The 27,217-nt window shown below is 47.3% G+C and overlaps 2 protein-coding genes across 2 annotated transcripts; both read left to right on the top strand.

Annotated features, from left to right (window-relative positions):
• The first annotated feature begins 7,295 nt into the window (after positions 1–7,295).
• Positions 7,296–12,187, top strand: LOC132586541 (galectin-4-like). The gene is made up of 3 exons (XM_060258670.1): positions 7,296–7,384; positions 10,008–10,203; positions 12,048–12,187. Exons 1-3 carry the CDS (start codon positions 7,299–7,301, stop codon positions 12,180–12,182), a joined length of 417 nt encoding a protein of 138 aa, XP_060114653.1. The 5' UTR covers positions 7,296–7,298; the 3' UTR covers positions 12,183–12,187.
• Positions 12,188–20,825: 8,638 nt separating this feature from the next.
• LOC132586539 (galectin-4-like) lies at positions 20,826–25,731 on the top strand. Its single transcript, XM_060258664.1, has 3 exons — positions 20,826–20,914; positions 23,552–23,747; positions 25,592–25,731. The coding sequence occupies exons 1-3, from the start codon at positions 20,829–20,831 to the stop codon at positions 25,724–25,726; spliced, it is 417 nt and encodes a 138-aa protein (XP_060114647.1). The 5' UTR covers positions 20,826–20,828; the 3' UTR covers positions 25,727–25,731.
• The last annotated feature ends 1,486 nt before the right edge of the window (positions 25,732–27,217 follow it).

Below are 27,217 nucleotides of genomic sequence, written 5' to 3'. Positions count from 1 at the left end.
TACATACATACATACATATATATATGTATGTATGTATGTATGTTTGTGTTTGAAAACTTAAAACATGCTTAAAACGTTAGCACTCATTGGGCTTAAAGATGTTTTCTTTGTATTTCTCCCGTGGGATCCAGGAAATTGGGCAAAGGAAGCTCTGGCTCTTTCCTTCCTTCCCCAGGGGACTGTTGGGGGGGGGGGGGGTGGAGCGTAACCAATAGAAGGAAAAGAGGCTTGGCTCAGTAGCTCTGCTGTGCAACTGAGATACACTAACAAAGCAAGCTCTTCCTCATAGTCCCCAAGGCAGGAGCCTCAGCCAATGGAGAAAACAGAGGTTTTGCTCTGTAGCTCCTGTGTGATTGAGCAAGCCTTGAAAAGCAAGCTGTGATGCAGAAGGAAGCAGATGACAGCCAGTTGCTTGGGAGCCTGATAGGAGCTCCCCGGAGGTCCGCTTTGGCCCCCAGACTGCATGTTTGACACCCTTGACTTAAACACTAACATTTGTGGCACTTCTTCAAAAGTGAGCAGTGACTCACAAAAGCTCCTCCCCTGTCACAAATTTGTTAGTCTTTAAGGTACTACCGGACTCTTGCTCTTTAACATGGCTACCCATCTTTAGATCTTTTTATACCAGCCTATCCAGGACTTTTTTTGTAGAAAAAGCCCAGCAGGAACTCATTTGCATATTAGGCCACACCTCCTGACACCAAGCCAACTGGAACTGTGTTCCTGTGCGTTCCTGCTCAAAAAAAGCCTTGCACCTAAGATGTATGATACATGGAAACAATGCTATGCTAGCTCAAAAGTAGATCATCAGAGTGTTCATAAACGCTATTACAATATGCCACAAATTCTACCATACACATCTCCATACAAAAGTGCCAGAACATCAAGTTGTGTTTATCATTCCAATATGAAATGGAACCAAAAGGCCTCAAATGATACAATATTTGGCACTCTAAAATAGCAGTGGTCCAAAACGATAACTCCGTATGTACTAGTCCCCAACGGGGTCCAGAGCGATCCAAAAGTCCAATAAATCCAAACGAAGTCCCTACACTGAACTATCAAAACCTGAATCAGCAAAGCTGTACATGAAGATAAATAAATTGCCGGTTGTATATGACCACTATTACAACAAATCTACAATACACGTTCATGAAGATTTGACATGAAGGACAATTTTCTTGTACTCTTTCACTCTCTAGAAAGCCTTTTGACACAGAGTAAAAGTTCTCTTAACAGCCACGCCTCACAATAGTCTTTAAATAAGATGTGTATACATTCCCAGTTTGTAATATCAAGTAAAATCACCCTGCTAGCAAATCATTATGGATATTAAAGAGTATACAATTCTTTACAGTTATATAAACACCTCAATATTTTACACATTTTGATAACACCAGTGTAACAGATACTTAACGATGGTTACAAACAATTTTCCAAAAGAGCTGTAAGGATGCTATATGTATGAACATGTGACTTCAATACGGTTGCAGTGCTTGCAAAAATTCTGTCAGTATTTGTCCCCTGATGGCATTGAATGTCTACACAATCCGTTTCAGTCCTTTCTCAAAGGGATGTGGATTCTTTGAGTAAGCGGTGCCTTTATTGGCATCCTCTGTCTTGCCCCACCATATCTCACTTCACTGACCAGCTCAATTAATCACACTCTACTTGTCCTTCTTTTAGTACATCATAAATTCAAGTGCTCTGCTCAATTTTCAGTATGCACAATGGTTTGCGCAAGTGGAGTGTGATAACACGTGTTATCAAAAAGCTGTTGTGTGAAATATTGAGGTGTTTATAAAACTGTAAAGAATTGTATACTATTTAATAGACATAATGATTTGCTAGCATGGTGGGTTTACTTGATATTACGGATTTGTTACTCCCGTGGTTCCACTGTTTGTTATTGTTGTTTATACATTCCCAGTTTAGCAAATGTAATCTGGACATGGTTTTAGAAGTCTGATACTCACTTTATGTGTATAAGAATATTGTCCGTTGATGAAGTATCGAAATAAAATCAGAAGCATCACAGGGACCTCATTTGGATTTATTGGAGTTTCAGCTCCCTCGGGACCCTGCTTTGGACTAGTACATAATGGAGTCGTTATTTTAGACCACTACTATTTCAGAGTGCTGAATATTGTGTCTTTTTTTAGATTTTTAGTTCCATTCGTATTGGAATAAACACAACTAGATGTTCCGGCATTTTCATATGGGGATATGTATGGGAGAATTTGTATAATGTTATAACAGCATTTATGAACACATAGAACGATGCATTACTTTTGAGCTAGCGCAGCATAGTTTCCATGTATCATAACCACAGCTCCCTCTAAGCTATGGAGTCTTGTTAGCAACACATTCTACTTCATGAGTTACTGGCATTAAAATTGTGAGCTGCTGCATAAATTAGTTTGGTCTGGGGCCATTTTTCCTGAGCTAAGACAAAAATGTGCAAGCCAGAGGCTAAAAACCCCCTGTGAGCTAGCTCACACTAACTCAGCTTAGAGCAGGAGTGTAAAATATGCAGCCTAAGGGCTGAATCAGGCCCCTGGAAACCTCGTATCAGGCCTGCAAGCAACTCACTTTCTTCTGCTTCCTTCTCTCTCTCTCTTGCTTCCTTCTGCATCACAGCTTGTTTTGCCAGGCTCGCTCAATTGCACAGGAGCTACAGAGCAAAGCCTTTATTTTCTTCATTGGCTGACCAGCACATGAGGCAACGTATGTATAAAAGCTCTCAACGCCCAGCCATTTCATGTTTTCACCTGGGTCTTAGGCTCAAAGCATTGACCATGAGATTTCTGTAATGAATATCAATAAATCAAAAGTAGGTTTGCAACTTACACACACCTGAACAGCATACTCTAGATTGCTACAGCACAGTCTCCAGTTTTTAATGCAAAAATTCAGAGCAAGAGGTGTCAGTTATCAGAAACTGTTAAATAAACAAAACATTGCAAGAGTGTTAATGTTTTAAGCATATTTTAAGTTTTTAAAAAAACATTTGTGTTTGTGTCCTTTATAAACTTTCTCTCTCTGCTACCTGGCGTTACATTTTATGGAACACATGGCCCAGCCTGACAAGGGCTTATTTATGTTGGATCTGGCCCTCATAACAAATGAGTCCAACACCTCTGTCTTAGATTGTCAAACAACCACAAAGGCTCACAGCACCTAGTGTTCCTAAGTTGCCTCATGTGCTGGTCAGCCAATGAAGAAAATAGAGGCTTTGTTCTGTAGCTCCTGTGCGATTGAGCAAGCCTGGCAAAACAAGCTGTGATGCAGAAGGAAGCAAGAGAGAGAGAGAGAAAGAAGCAGAAGGCAGTGAGTTGCTCGCAGGCTTGATAGCTCTCCGGGGTCCTGATTCAGCCTGCTTGTTTGACACCCCTGATCTAAGATGTTGCATACTGTATGTGACATCATGACTTCTCAAACTTTGGTTTTTGAACTGACTTCTAAACTTACACCTTCTCAAAAGCCCCTTTGACAAAGCTGCGGGGGAGAGGCAGAGAGAGGCAAACTTGGTGACGCCAGCACCAATAAGATCATCTGGATAAAATGGCAGCTTTGGAAGGTGGACAATGTACCTCACGGAAGCCCCTCCCCTCTCCAAAGCCCACCCTTCCCATGCCCCACAACTCCAGGAATTCCCCAACCCAGAGGTGGCAACCCCAGTGAGTGTGTGAGAGAGACTTCTGCTAATTTGCCAAGGTCAGCTGGAAAATGACGACAAAAGTGAAACTGAGGTCTAAGTTCAGTTTTTTAACTTTTACCTGATGCCCTTCCTCAAGTCGCTGAGGAGACTGGAGCAAAAACCATTCCCTGGGCTGCCAGTTTCCAAGTAGGGCCTGAAGATCCCCCAGAATACCAGCTCATCTCCAGACTGGAGAAAATAGATGCTCTGGAGGGTACACTATTATGGCATTGTATTCCACTGAGGTTCCTGTCCTCCCCAGGTTCCACCTCTAAATTTCCAAGAGTTTCTCAATGCACAGCTGGCAATCCTGCACCCCTCCATTCCCTGCTGTGGCAGGAGGTGGTGGTGGCTACAAGCATGGAGAGCTTCAAGAGGGGATTGGATAAGCATATGGAGCAGAGGTCCATCAGTGGCTATTAGCCACGGCATATTGTTGGAACTCTCTGTCTGGGGCAGTGATGCTCTGTATTCTTGTACTTGGGGGGGCACAGTGGGGAGGCTTGTAGCCCCACTGGTGGACCTCCTGATGGCACTTGGGTTTTTTGGCCATTGTGTGACACAGAGTGTTGGACTGGATGGGCCATTGGCCTTATCCAACATGGCTTCTCTTATGTTCTTATGAAGAAGAAGACTGCAAATTTATACCCCGCCCTTCTCTCTGAACCGGAGACTCAGAGCAGCTTTTGCCGCTTCACTTTCCACGGTTACTTGGACTTGCCCTCCGCTCTTCCCCAGTAGCATATTGGGCACCTTCTAACCTGAGGGGCTCATCTTCCAGAGTCCAATCTTTTAGCTTTTTGTTACTGTCCATGAGGTCTTCTTGGCAAGGATACTGGAGTGGGTTGCCATTTCCTTCTCCAGTGCATCACATTTTGTCTGGGTTCTCAGCTGTGGCCTGTCCATCTTGGGTGGCCCTGCATGGCATAGCCCACAGCCTCACTGAACCGCGCAAGCCCTCTCGCCAAATCAAGGCAGCAATCCATGAGAGGGCAGAGCGGCTTACAATCTCCTATATCTTCTCCCTCGACAACAGACAGACACCCTTTGAGGTGGGTGGAGCTGAGAGGGCTCTCACAGCAGCTGCCCTTTCAAGGACAACTCCTACGAGAGCTATGGTGACCCAAGGCCATTCCAGCAGCTGCAAGTGGAGGAGTGGGGAATCAAACCTGGTACTCCCAGATAAGAGTCTGCCCTTTCAAGGACAACCTCTTCCAGAGCTATGGCTGACCCAAGGCCATTCCAGCAGCTGTAAGTGGAGGAGTGGGGAATCAAACCTGGTACTCCCAGATAAGAGTCTGCCCTTTCAAGGACAACCTCTTCCAGAGCTATGGCTGACCCAAGGCCATTCCAGCAGCTGCAAGTGGAGGAGTGGGGAATCAAACCTGGTACTCCCAGATAAGAGTCTGCCCTTTCAAGGACAACCTCTTCCAGAGCTATGGCTGACCCAAGGCCATTCCAGCAGCTGTAAGTGGAGGAGTAGGGAATCAAATCCGGTTCTCCCAGATAAGAGTCTGCCCTTTCAAGGCCAACCTCTTCCAGAGCTATGGCTGACCCAAGGCCATTCCAGCAGCTGTAAGTGGAGGAGTGGGGAATCAAACCTGGTACTCCCAGATAAGAGTCTGCCCTTTCAAGGCCAACCTCTGCCAGAGCTATGGCTGACCCAAGGCCATTCCAGCAGCTGCAAGTGGAGGAGTGGGGAATCAAACCTGGTACTCCCAGATAAGAGTCTGCCCTTTCAAGGACAACCTCTGCCAGAGCTATGGTGACCCAAGGCCATTCCAGCAGCTGCAAGTGGAGGAGTGGGGAATCCAACCTGGTACTCCCAGATAAAAGTCTGCCCTTTCAAGGACAACCTCTGCCAGAGCTATGGCTGACCCAAGGCCATTCCAGCAGCTGTAAGTGGAGGAGTGGGGAATCAAACCTGGTTCTCCCAGATGACAGTTCGCTCAGCAACCCCAACGGAGATTGACGGGCTCCTTTTAGCTCCATCTGGGCAGCTCCTCAATTGCAGCATTGCAGAAAGGCAGAAACAAAGCAACCAGTTTGTATTTCTAAATTCTGAAGAATTGAGAAATGCGACACAAGCACTCGTTGCCCCATCGGCCCATTTCACGGCCTGTTTGGCTGGTGAGCCACCACATCCGTATTCCTTAGAAAACCACACCTTCGTAAAACAAAACAAAATAACAACAAAACCCCGTATGTGTCAAATCTCTCTTGCAGTGTACTGTGGAACTCTGGAGGAAGGAAAACGCGCACAATTTCTCACTCCCATTTCGAAACACTGCCCTCTTCATTTTCCTGCAGAATTCTCTTCCAAACTACATTAATATGGCTTCCAATCCCCCTTTTGCAAATCAGGAAATCCGGAGGAACTCCTGTGGGGATTTGTACCCGTGACAGAGGAAGTATTGATTGAAGCAGTCTGACCAGATAGGCCGGTACGGGAAGGGAGAACATGCTGACTTCATCCCAAAGAGGCCAAATAAACTTTTGAGACAGGAGACCGTCCCTAAAACTCCGGGGTTAGGTAATGGAGGCAAAGAAACCTCTCTTACCTCAGAGAAGCACAGCTCAAATCCATATCTCCATAATACAGGGCTGTCAGCCTCCAGGTTGTGGCTGGAGATCTCCTGGGATTATGATCTCCAGGAGATAACGGATGAGTTCTCACTGAATCAAGCAGCTTCTTTGGAAGATGGACTCTATGGAATGCCTCCCCTCCCCGAATTCCACCCTCTTCAGGCTCCACCCCCCAAATCTCCAGGTATCTCTCAACCTGGAGCTGGCAACCATAAGGGTTGCCAACTTCCAGGTGGAGCCACGTGAGAATCATGGAAAAGGTTGACACCTAGAGAAAGAACCATGAAAAGTAACTACTTATACGAACATACATTAGCAAATGATTTTTTTGAAATAAGCTCAGTATCAACACGTATTACAAAATCACCTGTAATGATATACGAAGTCCCAATATATATTCAAAGACCATCAATTGCAATTCTTGTAAAACCTCAGAGAAACCTAAAGTTCCAAAGGGCATCTCTTTCACACATTCCAGGTAATGTAGGCCCTACATTTCTGGGTATTCTGAGATTCTAGAGACTTCTCTGTCCTCTACAATGTAGTAATAATAATAATGACATTGGATTTATATCCTGTCCTCCACTCTGAATTTTAGAGTCTCAGAGCAGCTCACAATCTTTTTTACCTTCCTCCCCCACAACAGACACCCTGGGCTTTGAGGTAGGTGGGGCTGAGAGAGCTCTCCCAGAAGCTGCCCTTTCAAGGACAAACTCTGCAAAAGCTGTGGTTGACCCAAGGCCATTCCAGCAGCTGCAAGTGGAGGAGTGGGGAATCAAACCCAGTTCTCCCAGATAACAGTCTGCACACTTAACTGCTACACCAATTGAACAGAAATAAAGTGCACAATTGTATCATACTGAAACCTTTGCCCGCCCCCACCAGTCCGTAGAAAAATTGTCTTCCACAAAATGGGCCCCTGGTGCCATAAAGGTCGGGGACTGCTGCTTCACAGGACTAGCTAGCTAGAACTGTTGAGTGGGCCTCAGTTTGGACTTCTGTCTTACAGGACATGCCTTTCAACTGGAGGATCAAGGATGGTCTGTACCCAGAATCGGCGGTTGTGCTGGAAGGTTTAATTCCAGAGCAGAGTAAACGGTAACTGACCCCTCAGTCCTACTGACAGAATAAACCATGTTCGATAAGCAGCGATGAGATCCTTAGCAGAGACTGTTTTTCTTTTGCTTGAGGACAAGACGGTGAGGGGAGGGACGGTGGCTCAGTGGTAGAGCATCTGCTTGGTAAGCAGAAGGTCCCAGGTTCAATCCCCGGCATCTCCAACTCAAAAGGGTCCAGGCAAATAGGTGTGAAAAAACTCAGCTTGAGACCCTAGAGAGCTGCTGCCAGTCTGAGTAGACAATACTGACTTTGATGGACCCAGGGTCTGATTTAGTATAAGGCAGCTTCATATATTTATAAGACAACATATCAAAATCTCCCAGTATCAGCTGACCTCCAGATGAAAGATGTCAGTTGCCTTTGAGGGGGAAAAAGTCTTCTTTGGAGGATGGACTTTATGGCCTTGTACCTTGCTAAGGTTCTCCTCTCCCCAAACCCAGCCCCCCAAATCTCCATTCATAACCCAGAGCAGGCAAACCTGTATCCACAATGGGAGTGGGTTGTAAACTATCCATTGAAAAATACCAACTGATCTCACAATATGAATCTTGCATCTTACACAGTACAAGAAAGAGACTTTGTTTGACTCCAGCCAGTTTGGGGTAGTGGTTAAGTCTGCGGACTCTTATCTGGGAGAACCGGGTTTGATTCCCCACTCCTCCACTTGCAGCTGCTGGAATGGCCTTGGGTCAGCCAGAGCTCTCACAGAGCTGTCCTTGAAAGGGCAGACTCTTATCTGGGAGAACTGGGTTTGATTCCCCACTCCTCCACTTGCAGCTGCTGGAATGGCCTTGGGTCAGCCAGAGCTCTCACAGAGCTGTCCTTGAAAGGGCAGACTCTTATCTGGGAGAACTGGGTTTGATTCCCCACTCCTCCACTTGCAGTTGCTGGAATAGCCTTGGGTCAGCCATAGCTCTCATAGGAGTTGTCCTTGAAACGGCAGCTGCTGTGAGAGCTCTCTCAGTCCCACCCACCTCACAGCGTGTTTGTTGCGGAGGGAGGAAGATAAAGGAGATTGTGAGCCACTCTGAGTCTCTGAGATTTGGAGTGGAGGGTGGGATATGAATCCAATACATTCTTCTTTTTCTCTTAAATTGACAAATTCCCTTTTTGTATGACAGGGTTTAAAAAAAAACTGACTTGAATTTACGACATACACATGCACACACGTTTTAGGGTTATATGAAGAAGATATTGGATTTATATCCCGCCCCATACTCTGAATACCAGTCTCAGAGCGGTTACAATCTCCTTTGTCTTCCTCCTCCACAACAGACACCCTGTGAGGTAGGTGGGGCTGAGAGAGAGCTCTGACAGCAGCTGCCCTTTCAAGGACAACCTCTGCAATAGCTACAGCTGACCCAAGGTCATTCCAGCAGCTGCAAGTGGAGGAGTGGGGAATCAAACCCGGTTCTCCCAGATAAGAGTCTGCACACTTACCCACTACACCAAACTGGCTCTATGCAAGGCTGTTTAGGGTTATATGCAAGGACATTTTAGAAGTCATTTAGAAGTGCCATTTAGAAGTGGCACTTGGAGATCTCCTTGTATGACCACTGATCTCCAAATGACCAAGATCAGTTCCTCTGGAGAAAATGGCTGCCAACGTCCTCAAACCTTGCTCTCTCTAGGCTCCACCTCCAAGACTCCAGCTGTTTCCCAACCCAAAATATTATAACTCAGGGGTGGGCAAACTGTGGCTTGGGAGTCACATGTGGCTCTTTCACACATATTGTGTGGCTCTCAAAGCCCCACCACACCCCATCAGACAGCTTGAAGAATCTTTAAATCACTTCTCCAAGCCAAACCAGCAGCTTGGAGAATGCATTTAAAATTGCTTTCTTTCCACGTCTCCCTCCCCATCTATTTTCCTTCCTTCCTTCCTTCCTTCCTTCCTTCCTTCCTTCCTTCCTTCCTTCCTTCCTTCCTTCCTTCCTTCCTCTTCCTCCTCTAGCTCTCAAATATCTGATGTTCACGTCTTGTGACTCTCAAACATCTGACGTTTATTCTCTGTGGCTCTTACATTAAGCAAGTTTGGCCACCCCTGCTATAACTCAAGGGCATCCAATGAGGCTAATGCACTAATCCTATTGAATCCCGGAGCCAGGAAGCAACATCAAGCTCTCTCTCCAGAGGAAATGGCTGGCCACTGTGTGAGACAGGATGCTGGACTAGAGGGACCCTTCCTGGTCTGATCCAGCAGGGCACTTCTGATGTTCTTATGAAGGCCTCAGCCTCTCTGCCCTGTTGGTGGCCCTCCAGAGGAACTGGTTGGCCACTGTGTGAGGCAGGAGGCTGGACTAGATGGACCCTCACTGGTCTGATCCAGTAGGCCTCTTCTAATGTTCTTATGATGGCCTCAGCCTCTCTGCCCTGTTGTTGGCCCTCCAGAGGAACTGGTCGGCTACTGAGGGAAACAGGATGCTGGACTGGATGGACTATTGGTCTGATCCAGTAGGGCTCTTCTGATGTTCTTTTACCCTAACTGGAACAGTTTCACATTTGATTTCTGTAGGGGAGTCGGTATGGTATGTGTGTTATCATCTGAGCTCCCAGAAAAAACTGCAGGGGCAAATCAGTGATTCCTTCTCTCCTCTGGCAGGTTCTACATCCAGATTGCTAATGGCCAATACGAGAGGGCGAAGGCTCTCCGATTAGAAGCCCGCTTTGAGGACTATCCCTACATGGTGGTTGTTATGCTCAACTGTTTTGAGAACAGGCCACGGATAAAGGCGAGCCCCCTGAAGCCGGGTGGGAGATTCAGGATTGAAATCAAAGTGACTCGCAACAGCTACAAGGTTTGTTTGTGGGGGAGGGGAAACCATTTGGGGGCTTTGTTTTTGGAAGGGGGGGAATAAATAGAGGTTTTCAAATTATGCATGGCTCAGCCAAGGATCGCAGGGACATTTGTGTATTGTATGAAAGTAACTATTATGGGTGAGGGATGGTGGCTCAGTGTTAGAGCATCTGCTTGGTAAGCAGAAGGTCCCAGGTTCAATCCCCGGCATCTCCAACTAAAAAGGGTCCAGGCAAATAGGCATAGAAAATCTCACTCTGAAACCCTGGAGAGCAGGGGAGGGGCTGTGGCTCAGTGGCAGAGCATCTGCTTGTTAGCAGAAGGTCCCAGGTTCAATCCCTGGTATCTCCAACTAAAAAGGATCCAGGCAAATAAGAGTGAAAATCCTCAGCTTGAGACCCTGGAGAGCTGCTGCCAGTCTGAGTAGACAAAACTGACTTTGATGGACCAATGATCTGATTCAGCATAAGGCAGCTTCATATGTTCATATGTGATGGGTGGTTCAGAGCAGGAAGCAAAAAGCACTTCCACCTGCAACGATCAGCAGGTGGAACTCACCGGGACAAGGTCGGAGCGCACTGAAGAGATTATTAGCCTGCCTGGCGCAGGAAGGGGAGACCTAACCATTAATAAATGGCACCTCCATGTATAGAGGAAGTCTATCTGGAATTGCATGTTGTGGGAGGGGGAAGACTGGGCCTTCACTACCTTGTCCCACCTGGAACAGTTACGAGCCATCCAGGTGATCTAGGGGGCCTGGACTAATGGCCTTCAAAGTTTCTAGGCCAGGGGTGGCCAAACTTGATTAATGTAAGAGCCACATAGAATAAATGTTAGATGTTTGAGAGCCACAAGACAGGAAGGAAGGAAGGACGGGAGGGAGGGAAGGAAGGAAGGAAAAATAGATGGGGAGGAGGGAGAGGTTGAAAGAAAGCAACTTTAAATGCATTCTCCAAGCTGCCAGCTGGCTTGGCAAAGTGAGTTAAAGAGAGAAATGCCTTTTCCAAGCTAGCCAATGGGGTGGTGGGGGCTTTGAGAGCCACACAATGTGTGTGAAAGAGCCACAGTTTGGCCACCCCTGTCCTAGGCTCTGCTAAGATGCAAGCTGTAGTGATTAAAATGTGGGATTTGCTGACGGAGGATGCAGTGATGGCCATAAGCATTTAAAAGGGGATTAGAGAGATTCACAGAATATATGTCTATTAGCTCCGTGACTAAAAGGAATCTTCACATTCAAAGGCAGTCAGCCTCTGAATCTCGGTGCCTTGAGGCTGCATCAGGAGAAGGCCCCAGCTTCTGTGTCCTCCTGTCTGCTGGTCCTCCGGAGGAACTGATTGGCCAGTGGGTGGGGCAGGATGCTGGATTAGATGGACCACTGCTCTGATCCAGCCAGGTTCTTAAAGCTCACGAGAGGAAATCAGGTAGCCTTGGAGATACCCAAGTGGGGTGGCGTTATGAGCTCCCAGGTGTCAAGACTAAGACAGTGGGGGCAGCAGGGCTAGGAAAACAGAGATGAGACACAAAAGCAAAGCAGTGGAAGAACGTTCTGCCCCCTCGACTTCTCAACGTGCATGCTGGGAAAGACAAGAGCCATGGCACCCTCAGTCTCTGTGTGGGTGCACCAAGCAGTAGGATCTTCCCAAAAGTAGTCAAGGAACAGCAGAGCTACAGACTCCAGACCCAACTGGGTGAGCCTCTCCCACTCACCTGAGCCTTCGGGCCCAGGGCTTAAAAGGGATCAAAGCAAGCTTCCCCTCCCCTTCCAATGATTTGGGATTGTTGTGCCTGGCTGGCCAGAGGTCCCCTCTTCCACCTCCTTTTATCTTGTCCATTTTCCTCTTCAAGATATTTGCCAACAACCGACTTCTGGATGAATTCCCCCACTGCCTCCCGCCGAAGGACGCCATTTTCCTGGAGATGAATGGGGACGTGATGCTCGAAAAACTCAGTTTTCTTCCAACACATCCTGTAGGCCACTAAATGCTTCGTGGGAGGAGGCAGCAAGAACTGCCCCCCCACCAGTGTTCCCTCTAAACTGAGCTAAGGTGAGCTCGCTCATGGTTTTTTAGACTCCAGCTCACACATTTTTGTCCTAGCTCAGGAAAAATGGCCACAGAGAAAGCTAATTTATACAAGTAGCTCACCACTTTCATGCCAGGAGCTCACAAAGTAGAATTTTTGCTCACAAGACTCCGCAGCTTAAGAGGGAACATTGCCTCCCACCCAAGGCAGCTCTGTACTGAGGAGTGGACAAGTTGCGAAAAGAATAAAACACAGATATTCAGCTACGAGCGTCTCAGTCTGGGCACCGTTTGTTCTGCTCTGAGGGCCAGGGAAAGGGAAAGGTCCCCTGTGCAAGCACCAGTCGTTTCCGACTCTGGGGTGACGTTGCTTTCACGTTTTCATGGCAGACTTTTTACAGAGTGGTTTGCCATTGCCTTCCCCGTTCATCTACGCTTTCCCCCCAGCAAGCTGGGGACTCATTTGACCGACCTCGTATGGATGGAAGGCTGAGTCAACCTCGAGTCGGCTACGTGAAAACCCAGCTACTGCCAGGGATCGAACTCAGGTTGTGAGCAGAGCTTAGGACTGCAGTACTGCAGCCTTAACACTCTGCGCCACAGGGCTCATACTCTGAGGGCCAAAATGGGATTAAAAGGGGAAAGATTGGCTGTGGACGTCAAGGTAGGGCCTCCAATCTTGACTTCCGAGTCCTGCTAAGGTCGCAGCTGGCCATAGGAAGTAGCAAATGCTTCTCACGGCTAAGGTCAATACAAAAGGTTGGGTTTTGATATATCTGCTGCAGAGAAGGGACACAAAATTGGGGTTCAGTCTTGGGCACATTGTGGACACCCTCCACCTCTTGAAGCTTTTCTCAAATGTTGACATGCCCCCCCTCCCCAAATACCTCAGATTTGGCCAAACTTGCTTACTGTAAGTGCCACATCCGAATAAACATCAGATGTTTGAGAGCCGCAAGATATGAACATCAGATGTTTGAGAGCCACAAGACAGGAAGGAAGGAAGGCAGGCAGGCAACTAGATGGGGAGGGAGGGAGAGGTGGAAAGAAAGCAACACTAACTTTAAATGCATTCTCCAAGCTGCCAGCTGGCTTGGCTTGGCAATGATTTAAGGAGACAAATTCCTTCTCCAAGCCGGCCAACAGGGCGGTGGGGGCTTTGAGAGCCACATAGAATATGCTTAAGAGCCACAGTTTGGCCACCCCTGCTCCAGATCAAAATGAATCTGCTTAGAAGAGACCAGGTGTTGTTACCGCCCTGCTTTGGGGCCCTAAGTTTAATAGGACAAAGATTCCATGTATTAATCGGAAAATCCACAGCAACCACACTGCCCTTTAGGTCCCATTTTAGAGGCCTCTCGGTGATCCTTGTTCCGCTGCTTCCTGCCACACCCAGGATCCAAAATTTCCAAGAAAAACAAGATGGCAGGTGTAGCCTTTGAGGGGAGACAGACAAGTTTCCCCAACCAGAAAGTCCTCACGTCATGCCTTTGTGGTACTCTTTCATCATTTGCGTTGTAGCATTTCAGGGGGGAAAACAAAACAGGATTTGGAGGTGGAAGAGAGAAAAGGGGGAAGAGTGGTCACGCTTCTGTGTGCGCAGCAGCACAGGGGGAATTTCCCAACAGCCTCTCTTGCAACAGCATCTGAGTGCAGATTTCGACAGGACCCAGTTTTTAGCACGTGGCTCAGTGCCAGGCCTTTCCGGTCTAACTGGCTCGTGGGCACCAGCATGACTAAGCCCTTGTGCTTCAGGCGTGACCGTCGTGTGGCCGGATCAAAAGCAATTTTCAGAAACACTCCGCAACCTGGAAGCCAAGTCAGGACAAGGTGTGGGGAAAGACTCACTCCAGGTCACAAATTTGTTAGTCTTTAAGGTACTACCGGACTCTTGCTCTTTAACATGGCTACCCATCTTTAGATCTTTTTATACCAGCCTATCCAGGACTTTTTTGTAGAAAAAGCCCAGCAGGAACTCATTTGCATATTAGGCCACACCTCCTGACACCAAGCCAACTGGAACTGTGTTCCTGTGCGTTCCTGCTCAAAAAAAGCCTTGCACCTAAGATGTATGATACATGGAAACAATGCTATGCTAGCTCAAAAGTAGATCATCAGAGTGTTCATAAACGCTATTACAATATGCCACAAATTCTACCATACACATCTCCATACAAAAGTGCCAGAACATCAAGTTGTGTTTATCATTCCAATATGAAATGGAACCAAAAGGCCTCAAATGATACAATATTTGGCACTCTAAAATAGCAGTGGTCCAAAACGATAACTCCGTATGTACTAGTCCCCAACGGGGTCCAGAGCGATCCAAAAGTCCAATAAATCCAAACGAAGTCCCTACACTGAACTATCAAAACCTGAATCAGCAAAGCTGTACATGAAGATAAATAAATTGCCGGTTGTATATGACCACTATTACAACAAATCTACAATACACGTTCATGAAGATTTGACATGAAGGACAATTTTCTTGTACTCTTTCACTCTCTAGAAAGCCTTTTGACACAGAGTAAAAGTTCTCTTAACAGCCACGCCTCACAATAGTCTTTAAATAAGATGTGTATACATTCCCAGTTTGTAATATCAAGTAAAATCACCCTGCTAGCAAATCATTATGGATATTAAAGAGTATACAATTCTTTACAGTTATATAAACACCTCAATATTTTACACATTTTGATAACACCAGTGTAACAGATACTTAACGATGGTTACAAACAATTTTCCAAAAGAGCTGTAAGGATGCTATATGTATGAACATGTGACTTCAATACGGTTGCAGTGCTTGCAAAAATTCTGTCAGTATTTGTCCCCTGATGGCATTGAATGTCTACACAATCCGTTTCAGTCCTTTCTCAAAGGGATGTGGATTCTTTGAGTAAGCGGTGCCTTTATTGGCATCCTCTGTCTTGCCCCACCATATCTCACTTCACTGACCAGCTCAATTAATCACACTCTACTTGTCCTTCTTTTAGTACATCATAAATTCAAGTGCTCTGCTCAATTTTCAGTATGCACAATGGTTTGCGCAAGTGGAGTGTGATAACACGTGTTATCAAAAAGCTGTTGTGTGAAATATTGAGGTGTTTATAAAACTGTAAAGAATTGTATACTATTTAATAGACATAATGATTTGCTAGCATGGTGGGTTTACTTGATATTACGGATTTGTTACTCCCGTGGTTCCACTGTTTGTTATTGTTGTTTATACATTCCCAGTTTAGCAAATGTAATCTGGACATGGTTTTAGAAGTCTGATACTCACTTTATGTGTATAAGAATATTGTCCGTTGATGAAGTATCGAAATAAAATCAGAAGCATCACAGGGACCTCATTTGGATTTATTGGAGTTTCAGCTCCCTCGGGACCCTGCTTTGGACTAGTACATAATGGAGTCGTTATTTTAGACCACTACTATTTCAGAGTGCTGAATATTGTGTCTTTTTTTAGATTTTTAGTTCCATTCGTATTGGAATAAACACAACTAGATGTTCCGGCATTTTCATATGGGGATATGTATGGGAGAATTTGTATAATGTTATAACAGCATTTATGAACACATAGAACGATGCATTACTTTTGAGCTAGCGCAGCATAGTTTCCATGTATCATAACCACAGCTCCCTCTAAGCTATGGAGTCTTGTTAGCAACACATTCTACTTCATGAGTTACTGGCATTAAAATTGTGAGCTGCTGCATAAATTAGTTTGGTCTGGGGCCATTTTTCCTGAGCTAAGACAAAAATGTGCAAGCCAGAGGCTAAAAACCCCCTGTGAGCTAGCTCACACTAACTCAGCTTAGAGCAGGAGTGTAAAATATGCAGCCTAAGGGCTGAATCAGGCCCCTGGAAACCTCGTATCAGGCCTGCAAGCAACTCACTTTCTTCTGCTTCCTTCTCTCTCTCTCTTGCTTCCTTCTGCATCACAGCTTGTTTTGCCAGGCTCGCTCAATTGCACAGGAGCTACAGAGCAAAGCCTTTATTTTCTTCATTGGCTGACCAGCACATGAGGCAACGTATGTATAAAAGCTCTCAACGCCCAGCCATTTCATGTTTTCACCTGGGTCTTAGGCTCAAAGCATTGACCATGAGATTTCTGTAATGAATATCAATAAATCAAAAGTAGGTTTGCAACTTACACACACCTGAACAGCATACTCTAGATTGCTACAGCACAGTCTCCAGTTTTTAATGCAAAAATTCAGAGCAAGAGGTGTCAGTTATCAGAAACTGTTAAATAAACAAAACATTGCAAGAGTGTTAATGTTTTAAGCATATTTTAAGTTTTTAAAAAAACATTTGTGTTTGTGTCCTTTATAAACTTTCTCTCTCTGCTACCTGGCGTTACATTTTATGGAACACATGGCCCAGCCTGACAAGGGCTTATTTATGTTGGATCTGGCCCTCATAACAAATGAGTCCAACACCTCTGTCTTAGATTGTCAAACAACCACAAAGGCTCACAGCACCTAGTGTTCCTAAGTTGCCTCATGTGCTGGTCAGCCAATGAAGAAAATAGAGGCTTTGTTCTGTAGCTCCTGTGCGATTGAGCAAGCCTGGCAAAACAAGCTGTGATGCAGAAGGAAGCAAGAGAGAGAGAGAGAAAGAAGCAGAAGGCAGTGAGTTGCTCGCAGGCTTGATAGCTCTCCGGGGTCCTGATTCAGCCTGCTTGTTTGACACCCCTGATCTAAGATGTTGCATACTGTATGTGACATCATGACTTCTCAAACTTTGGTTTTTGAACTGACTTCTAAACTTACACCTTCTCAAAAGCCCCTTTGACAAAGCTGCGGGGGAGAGGCAGAGAGAGGCAAACTTGGTGACGCCAGCACCAATAAGATCATCTGGATAAAATGGCAGCTTTGGAAGGTGGACAATGTACCTCACGGAAGCCCCTCCCCTCTCCAAAGCCCACCCTTCCCATGCCCCACAACTCCAGGAATTCCCCAACCCAGAGGTGGCAACCCCAGTGAGTGTGTGAGAGAGACTTCTGCTAATTTGCCAAGGTCAGCTGGAAAATGACGACAAAAGTGAAACTGAGGTCTAAGTTCAGTTTTTTAACTTTTACCTGATGCCCTTCCTCAAGTCGCTGAGGAGACTGGAGCAAAAACCATTCCCTGGGCTGCCAGTTTCCAAGTAGGGCCTGAAGATCCCCCAGAATACCAGCTCATCTCCAGACTGGAGAAAATAGATGCTCTGGAGGGTACACTATTATGGCATTGTATTCCACTGAGGTTCCTGTCCTCCCCAGGTTCCACCTCTAAATTTCCAAGAGTTTCTCAATGCACAGCTGGCAATCCTGCACCCCTCCATTCCCTGCTGTGGCAGGAGGTGGTGGTGGCTACAAGCATGGAGAGCTTCAAGAGGGGATTGGATAAGCATATGGAGCAGAGGTCCATCAGTGGCTATTAGCCACGGCATATTGTTGGAACTCTCTGTCTGGGGCAGTGATGCTCTGTATTCTTGTACTTGGGGGGGCACAGTGGGGAGGCTTGTAGCCCCACTGGTGGACCTCCTGATGGCACTTGGGTTTTTTGGCCATTGTGTGACACAGAGTGTTGGACTGGATGGGCCATTGGCCTTATCCAACATGGCTTCTCTTATGTTCTTATGAAGAAGAAGACTGCAAATTTATACCCCGCCCTTCTCTCTGAACCGGAGACTCAGAGCAGCTTTTGCCGCTTCACTTTCCACGGTTACTTGGACTTGCCCTCCGCTCTTCCCCAGTAGCATATTGGGCACCTTCTAACCTGAGGGGCTCATCTTCCAGAGTCCAATCTTTTAGCTTTTTGTTACTGTCCATGAGGTCTTCTTGGCAAGGATACTGGAGTGGGTTGCCATTTCCTTCTCCAGTGCATCACATTTTGTCTGGGTTCTCAGCTGTGGCCTGTCCATCTTGGGTGGCCCTGCATGGCATAGCCCACAGCCTCACTGAACCGCGCAAGCCCTCTCGCCAAATCAAGGCAGCAATCCATGAGAGGGCAGAGCGGCTTACAATCTCCTATATCTTCTCCCTCGACAACAGACAGACACCCTTTGAGGTGGGTGGAGCTGAGAGGGCTCTCACAGCAGCTGCCCTTTCAAGGACAACTCCTACGAGAGCTATGGTGACCCAAGGCCATTCCAGCAGCTGCAAGTGGAGGAGTGGGGAATCAAACCTGGTACTCCCAGATAAGAGTCTGCCCTTTCAAGGACAACCTCTTCCAGAGCTATGGCTGACCCAAGGCCATTCCAGCAGCTGTAAGTGGAGGAGTGGGGAATCAAACCTGGTACTCCCAGATAAGAGTCTGCCCTTTCAAGGACAACCTCTTCCAGAGCTATGGCTGACCCAAGGCCATTCCAGCAGCTGCAAGTGGAGGAGTGGGGAATCAAACCTGGTACTCCCAGATAAGAGTCTGCCCTTTCAAGGACAACCTCTTCCAGAGCTATGGCTGACCCAAGGCCATTCCAGCAGCTGTAAGTGGAGGAGTAGGGAATCAAATCCGGTTCTCCCAGATAAGAGTCTGCCCTTTCAAGGCCAACCTCTTCCAGAGCTATGGCTGACCCAAGGCCATTCCAGCAGCTGTAAGTGGAGGAGTGGGGAATCAAACCTGGTACTCCCAGATAAGAGTCTGCCCTTTCAAGGCCAACCTCTGCCAGAGCTATGGCTGACCCAAGGCCATTCCAGCAGCTGCAAGTGGAGGAGTGGGGAATCAAACCTGGTACTCCCAGATAAGAGTCTGCCCTTTCAAGGACAACCTCTGCCAGAGCTATGGTGACCCAAGGCCATTCCAGCAGCTGCAAGTGGAGGAGTGGGGAATCCAACCTGGTACTCCCAGATAAAAGTCTGCCCTTTCAAGGACAACCTCTGCCAGAGCTATGGCTGACCCAAGGCCATTCCAGCAGCTGTAAGTGGAGGAGTGGGGAATCAAACCTGGTTCTCCCAGATGACAGTTCGCTCAGCAACCCCAACGGAGATTGACGGGCTCCTTTTAGCTCCATCTGGGCAGCTCCTCAATTGCAGCATTGCAGAAAGGCAGAAACAAAGCAACCAGTTTGTATTTCTAAATTCTGAAGAATTGAGAAATGCGACACAAGCACTCGTTGCCCCATCGGCCCATTTCACGGCCTGTTTGGCTGGTGAGCCACCACATCCGTATTCCTTAGAAAACCACACCTTCGTAAAACAAAACAAAATAACAACAAAACCCCGTATGTGTCAAATCTCTCTTGCAGTGTACTGTGGAACTCTGGAGGAAGGAAAACGCGCACAATTTCTCACTCCCATTTCGAAACACTGCCCTCTTCATTTTCCTGCAGAATTCTCTTCCAAACTACATTAATATGGCTTCCAATCCCCCTTTTGCAAATCAGGAAATCCGGAGGAACTCCTGTGGGGATTTGTACCCGTGACAGAGGAAGTATTGATTGAAGCAGTCTGACCAGATAGGCCGGTACGGGAAGGGAGAACATGCTGACTTCATCCCAAAGAGGCCAAATAAACTTTTGAGACAGGAGACCGTCCCTAAAACTCCGGGGTTAGGTAATGGAGGCAAAGAAACCTCTCTTACCTCAGAGAAGCACAGCTCAAATCCATATCTCCATAATACAGGGCTGTCAGCCTCCAGGTTGTGGCTGGAGATCTCCTGGGATTATGATCTCCAGGAGATAACGGATGAGTTCTCACTGAATCAAGCAGCTTCTTTGGAAGATGGACTCTATGGAATGCCTCCCCTCCCCGAATTCCACCCTCTTCAGGCTCCACCCCCCAAATCTCCAGGTATCTCTCAACCTGGAGCTGGCAACCATAAGGGTTGCCAACTTCCAGGTGGAGCCACGTGAGAATCATGGAAAAGGTTGACACCTAGAGAAAGAACCATGAAAAGTAACTACTTATACGAACATACATTAGCAAATGATTTTTTTGAAATAAGCTCAGTATCAACACGTATTACAAAATCACCTGTAATGATATACGAAGTCCCAATATATATTCAAAGACCATCAATTGCAATTCTTGTAAAACCTCAGAGAAACCTAAAGTTCCAAAGGGCATCTCTTTCACACATTCCAGGTAATGTAGGCCCTACATTTCTGGGTATTCTGAGATTCTAGAGACTTCTCTGTCCTCTACAATGTAGTAATAATAATAATGACATTGGATTTATATCCTGTCCTCCACTCTGAATTTTAGAGTCTCAGAGCAGCTCACAATCTTTTTTACCTTCCTCCCCCACAACAGACACCCTGGGCTTTGAGGTAGGTGGGGCTGAGAGAGCTCTCCCAGAAGCTGCCCTTTCAAGGACAAACTCTGCAAAAGCTGTGGTTGACCCAAGGCCATTCCAGCAGCTGCAAGTGGAGGAGTGGGGAATCAAACCCAGTTCTCCCAGATAACAGTCTGCACACTTAACTGCTACACCAATTGAACAGAAATAAAGTGCACAATTGTATCATACTGAAACCTTTGCCCGCCCCCACCAGTCCGTAGAAAAATTGTCTTCCACAAAATGGGCCCCTGGTGCCATAAAGGTCGGGGACTGCTGCTTCACAGGACTAGCTAGCTAGAACTGTTGAGTGGGCCTCAGTTTGGACTTCTGTCTTACAGGACATGCCTTTCAACTGGAGGATCAAGGATGGTCTGTACCCAGAATCGGCGGTTGTGCTGGAAGGTTTAATTCCAGAGCAGAGTAAACGGTAACTGACCCCTCAGTCCTACTGACAGAATAAACCATGTTCGATAAGCAGCGATGAGATCCTTAGCAGAGACTGTTTTTCTTTTGCTTGAGGACAAGACGGTGAGGGGAGGGACGGTGGCTCAGTGGTAGAGCATCTGCTTGGTAAGCAGAAGGTCCCAGGTTCAATCCCCGGCATCTCCAACTCAAAAGGGTCCAGGCAAATAGGTGTGAAAAAACTCAGCTTGAGACCCTAGAGAGCTGCTGCCAGTCTGAGTAGACAATACTGACTTTGATGGACCCAGGGTCTGATTTAGTATAAGGCAGCTTCATATATTTATAAGACAACATATCAAAATCTCCCAGTATCAGCTGACCTCCAGATGAAAGATGTCAGTTGCCTTTGAGGGGGAAAAAGTCTTCTTTGGAGGATGGACTTTATGGCCTTGTACCTTGCTAAGGTTCTCCTCTCCCCAAACCCAGCCCCCCAAATCTCCATTCATAACCCAGAGCAGGCAAACCTGTATCCACAATGGGAGTGGGTTGTAAACTATCCATTGAAAAATACCAACTGATCTCACAATATGAATCTTGCATCTTACACAGTACAAGAAAGAGACTTTGTTTGACTCCAGCCAGTTTGGGGTAGTGGTTAAGTCTGCGGACTCTTATCTGGGAGAACCGGGTTTGATTCCCCACTCCTCCACTTGCAGCTGCTGGAATGGCCTTGGGTCAGCCAGAGCTCTCACAGAGCTGTCCTTGAAAGGGCAGACTCTTATCTGGGAGAACTGGGTTTGATTCCCCACTCCTCCACTTGCAGCTGCTGGAATGGCCTTGGGTCAGCCAGAGCTCTCACAGAGCTGTCCTTGAAAGGGCAGACTCTTATCTGGGAGAACTGGGTTTGATTCCCCACTCCTCCACTTGCAGTTGCTGGAATAGCCTTGGGTCAGCCATAGCTCTCATAGGAGTTGTCCTTGAAACGGCAGCTGCTGTGAGAGCTCTCTCAGTCCCACCCACCTCACAGCGTGTTTGTTGCGGAGGGAGGAAGATAAAGGAGATTGTGAGCCACTCTGAGTCTCTGAGATTTGGAGTGGAGGGTGGGATATGAATCCAATACATTCTTCTTTTTCTCTTAAATTGACAAATTCCCTTTTTGTATGACAGGGTTTAAAAAAAAACTGACTTGAATTTACGACATACACATGCACACACGTTTTAGGGTTATATGAAGAAGATATTGGATTTATATCCCGCCCCATACTCTGAATACCAGTCTCAGAGCGGTTACAATCTCCTTTGTCTTCCTCCTCCACAACAGACACCCTGTGAGGTAGGTGGGGCTGAGAGAGAGCTCTGACAGCAGCTGCCCTTTCAAGGACAACCTCTGCAATAGCTACAGCTGACCCAAGGTCATTCCAGCAGCTGCAAGTGGAGGAGTGGGGAATCAAACCCGGTTCTCCCAGATAAGAGTCTGCACACTTACCCACTACACCAAACTGGCTCTATGCAAGGCTGTTTAGGGTTATATGCAAGGACATTTTAGAAGTCATTTAGAAGTGCCATTTAGAAGTGGCACTTGGAGATCTCCTTGTATGACCACTGATCTCCAAATGACCAAGATCAGTTCCTCTGGAGAAAATGGCTGCCAACGTCCTCAAACCTTGCTCTCTCTAGGCTCCACCTCCAAGACTCCAGCTGTTTCCCAACCCAAAATATTATAACTCAGGGGTGGGCAAACTGTGGCTTGGGAGTCACATGTGGCTCTTTCACACATATTGTGTGGCTCTCAAAGCCCCACCACACCCCATCAGACAGCTTGAAGAATCTTTAAATCACTTCTCCAAGCCAAACCAGCAGCTTGGAGAATGCATTTAAAATTGCTTTCTTTCCACGTCTCCCTCCCCATCTATTTTCCTTCCTTCCTTCCTTCCTTCCTTCCTTCCTTCCTTCCTTCCTTCCTTCCTTCCTTCCTTCCTTCCTTCCTTCCTTCCTTCCTTCCTTCCTTCTCTAGCTCTCAAATATCTGATGTTCACGTCTTGTGACTCTCAAACATCTGACGTTTATTCTCTGTGGCTCTTACATTAAGCAAGTTTGGCCACCCCTGCTATAACTCAAGGGCATCCAATGAGGCTAATGCACTAATCCTATTGAATCCCGGAGCCAGGAAGCAACATCAAGCTCTCTCTCCAGAGGAAATGGCTGGCCACTGTGTGAGACAGGATGCTGGACTAGAGGGACCCTTCCTGGTCTGATCCAGCAGGGCACTTCTGATGTTCTTATGAAGGCCTCAGCCTCTCTGCCCTGTTGGTGGCCCTCCAGAGGAACTGGTTGGCCACTGTGTGAGGCAGGAGGCTGGACTAGATGGACCCTCACTGGTCTGATCCAGTAGGCCTCTTCTAATGTTCTTATGATGGCCTCAGCCTCTCTGCCCTGTTGTTGGCCCTCCAGAGGAACTGGTCGGCTACTGAGGGAAACAGGATGCTGGACTGGATGGACTATTGGTCTGATCCAGTAGGGCTCTTCTGATGTTCTTTTACCCTAACTGGAACAGTTTCACATTTGATTTCTGTAGGGGAGTCGGTATGGTATGTGTGTTATCATCTGAGCTCCCAGAAAAAACTGCAGGGGCAAATCAGTGATTCCTTCTCTCCTCTGGCAGGTTCTACATCCAGATTGCTAATGGCCAATACGAGAGGGCGAAGGCTCTCCGATTAGAAGCCCGCTTTGAGGACTATCCCTACATGGTGGTTGTTATGCTCAACTGTTTTGAGAACAGGCCACGGATAAAGGCGAGCCCCCTGAAGCCGGGTGGGAGATTCAGGATTGAAATCAAAGTGACTCGCAACAGCTACAAGGTTTGTTTGTGGGGGAGGGGAAACCATTTGGGGGCTTTGTTTTTGGAAGGGGGGGAATAAATAGAGGTTTTCAAATTATGCATGGCTCAGCCAAGGATCGCAGGGACATTTGTGTATTGTATGAAAGTAACTATTATGGGTGAGGGATGGTGGCTCAGTGTTAGAGCATCTGCTTGGTAAGCAGAAGGTCCCAGGTTCAATCCCCGGCATCTCCAACTAAAAAGGGTCCAGGCAAATAGGCATAGAAAATCTCACTCTGAAACCCTGGAGAGCAGGGGAGGGGCTGTGGCTCAGTGGCAGAGCATCTGCTTGTTAGCAGAAGGTCCCAGGTTCAATCCCTGGTATCTCCAACTAAAAAGGATCCAGGCAAATAAGAGTGAAAATCCTCAGCTTGAGACCCTGGAGAGCTGCTGCCAGTCTGAGTAGACAAAACTGACTTTGATGGACCAATGATCTGATTCAGCATAAGGCAGCTTCATATGTTCATATGTGATGGGTGGTTCAGAGCAGGAAGCAAAAAGCACTTCCACCTGCAACGATCAGCAGGTGGAACTCACCGGGACAAGGTCGGAGCGCACTGAAGAGATTATTAGCCTGCCTGGCGCAGGAAGGGGAGACCTAACCATTAATAAATGGCACCTCCATGTATAGAGGAAGTCTATCTGGAATTGCATGTTGTGGGAGGGGGAAGACTGGGCCTTCACTACCTTGTCCCACCTGGAACAGTTACGAGCCATCCAGGTGATCTAGGGGGCCTGGACTAATGGCCTTCAAAGTTTCTAGGCCAGGGGTGGCCAAACTTGATTAATGTAAGAGCCACATAGAATAAATGTTAGATGTTTGAGAGCCACAAGACAGGAAGGAAGGAAGGACGGGAGGGAGGGAAGGAAGGAAGGAAAAATAGATGGGGAGGAGGGAGAGGTTGAAAGAAAGCAACTTTAAATGCATTCTCCAAGCTGCCAGCTGGCTTGGCAAAGTGAGTTAAAGAGAGAAATGCCTTTTCCAAGCTAGCCAATGGGGTGGTGGGGGCTTTGAGAGCCACACAATGTGTGTGAAAGAGCCACAGTTTGGCCACCCCTGTCCTAGGCTCTGCTAAGATGCAAGCTGTAGTGATTAAAATGTGGGATTTGCTGACGGAGGATGCAGTGATGGCCATAAGCATTTAAAAGGGGATTAGAGAGATTCACAGAATATATGTCTATTAGCTCCGTGACTAAAAGGAATCTTCACATTCAAAGGCAGTCAGCCTCTGAATCTCGGTGCCTTGAGGCTGCATCAGGAGAAGGCCCCAGCTTCTGTGTCCTCCTGTCTGCTGGTCCTCCGGAGGAACTGATTGGCCAGTGGGTGGGGCAGGATGCTGGATTAGATGGACCACTGCTCTGATCCAGCCAGGTTCTTAAAGCTCACGAGAGGAAATCAGGTAGCCTTGGAGATACCCAAGTGGGGTGGCGTTATGAGCTCCCAGGTGTCAAGACTAAGACAGTGGGGGCAGCAGGGCTAGGAAAACAGAGATGAGACACAAAAGCAAAGCAGTGGAAGAACGTTCTGCCCCCTCGACTTCTCAACGTGCATGCTGGGAAAGACAAGAGCCATGGCACCCTCAGTCTCTGTGTGGGTGCACCAAGCAGTAGGATCTTCCCAAAAGTAGTCAAGGAACAGCAGAGCTACAGACTCCAGACCCAACTGGGTGAGCCTCTCCCACTCACCTGAGCCTTCGGGCCCAGGGCTTAAAAGGGATCAAAGCAAGCTTCCCCTCCCCTTCCAATGATTTGGGATTGTTGTGCCTGGCTGGCCAGAGGTCCCCTCTTCCACCTCCTTTTATCTTGTCCATTTTCCTCTTCAAGATATTTGCCAACAACCGACTTCTGGATGAATTCCCCCACTGCCTCCCGCCGAAGGACGCCATTTTCCTGGAGATGAATGGGGACGTGATGCTCGAAAAACTCAGTTTTCTTCCAACACATCCTGTAGGCCACTAAATGCTTCGTGGGAGGAGGCAGCAAGAACTGCCCCCCCACCAGTGTTCCCTCTAAACTGAGCTAAGGTGAGCTCGCTCATGGTTTTTTAGACTCCAGCTCACACATTTTTGTCCTAGCTCAGGAAAAATGGCCACAGAGAAAGCTAATTTATACAAGTAGCTCACCACTTTCATGCCAGGAGCTCACAAAGTAGAATTTTTGCTCACAAGACTCCGCAGCTTAAGAGGGAACATTGCCTCCCACCCAAGGCAGCTCTGTACTGAGGAGTGGACAAGTTGCGAAAAGAATAAAACACAGATATTCAGCTACGAGCGTCTCAGTCTGGGCACCGTTTGTTCTGCTCTGAGGGCCAGGGAAAGGGAAAGGTCCCCTGTGCAAGCACCAGTCGTTTCCGACTCTGGGGTGACGTTGCTTTCACGTTTTCATGGCAGACTTTTTACAGAGTGGTTTGCCATTGCCTTCCCCGTTCATCTACGCTTTCCCCCCAGCAAGCTGGGGACTCATTTGACCGACCTCGTATGGATGGAAGGCTGAGTCAACCTCGAGTCGGCTACGTGAAAACCCAGCTACTGCCAGGGATCGAACTCAGGTTGTGAGCAGAGCTTAGGACTGCAGTACTGCAGCCTTAACACTCTGCGCCACAGGGCTCATACTCTGAGGGCCAAAATGGGATTAAAAGGGGAAAGATTGGCTGTGGACGTCAAGGTAGGGCCTCCAATCTTGACTTCCGAGTCCTGCTAAGGTCGCAGCTGGCCATAGGAAGTAGCAAATGCTTCTCACGGCTAAGGTCAATACAAAAGGTTGGGTTTTGATATATCTGCTGCAGAGAAGGGACACAAAATTGGGGTTCAGTCTTGGGCACATTGTGGACACCCTCCACCTCTTGAAGCTTTTCTCAAATGTTGACATGCCCCCCCTCCCCAAATACCTCAGATTTGGCCAAACTTGCTTACTGTAAGTGCCACATCCGAATAAACATCAGATGTTTGAGAGCCGCAAGATATGAACATCAGATGTTTGAGAGCCACAAGACAGGAAGGAAGGAAGGCAGGCAGGCAACTAGATGGGGAGGGAGGGAGAGGTGGAAAGAAAGCAACACTAACTTTAAATGCATTCTCCAAGCTGCCAGCTGGCTTGGCTTGGCAATGATTTAAGGAGACAAATTCCTTCTCCAAGCCGGCCAACAGGGCGGTGGGGGCTTTGAGAGCCACATAGAATATGCTTAAGAGCCACAGTTTGGCCACCCCTGCTCCAGATCAAAATGAATCTGCTTAGAAGAGACCAGGTGTTGTTACCGCCCTGCTTTGGGGCCCTAAGTTTAATAGGACAAAGATTCCATGTATTAATCGGAAAATCCACAGCAACCACACTGCCCTTTAGGTCCCATTTTAGAGGCCTCTCGGTGATCCTTGTTCCGCTGCTTCCTGCCACACCCAGGATCCAAAATTTCCAAGAAAAACAAGATGGCAGGTGTAGCCTTTGAGGGGAGAC

Source organism: Heteronotia binoei, chromosome 17, assembly GCF_032191835.1.
Source record: "Heteronotia binoei isolate CCM8104 ecotype False Entrance Well chromosome 17, APGP_CSIRO_Hbin_v1, whole genome shotgun sequence".
In the NCBI taxonomy this organism is placed as follows: domain Eukaryota; kingdom Metazoa; phylum Chordata; class Lepidosauria; order Squamata; family Gekkonidae; genus Heteronotia; species Heteronotia binoei.
This window is presented reverse-complemented; position numbering and strand designations above follow the sequence as displayed.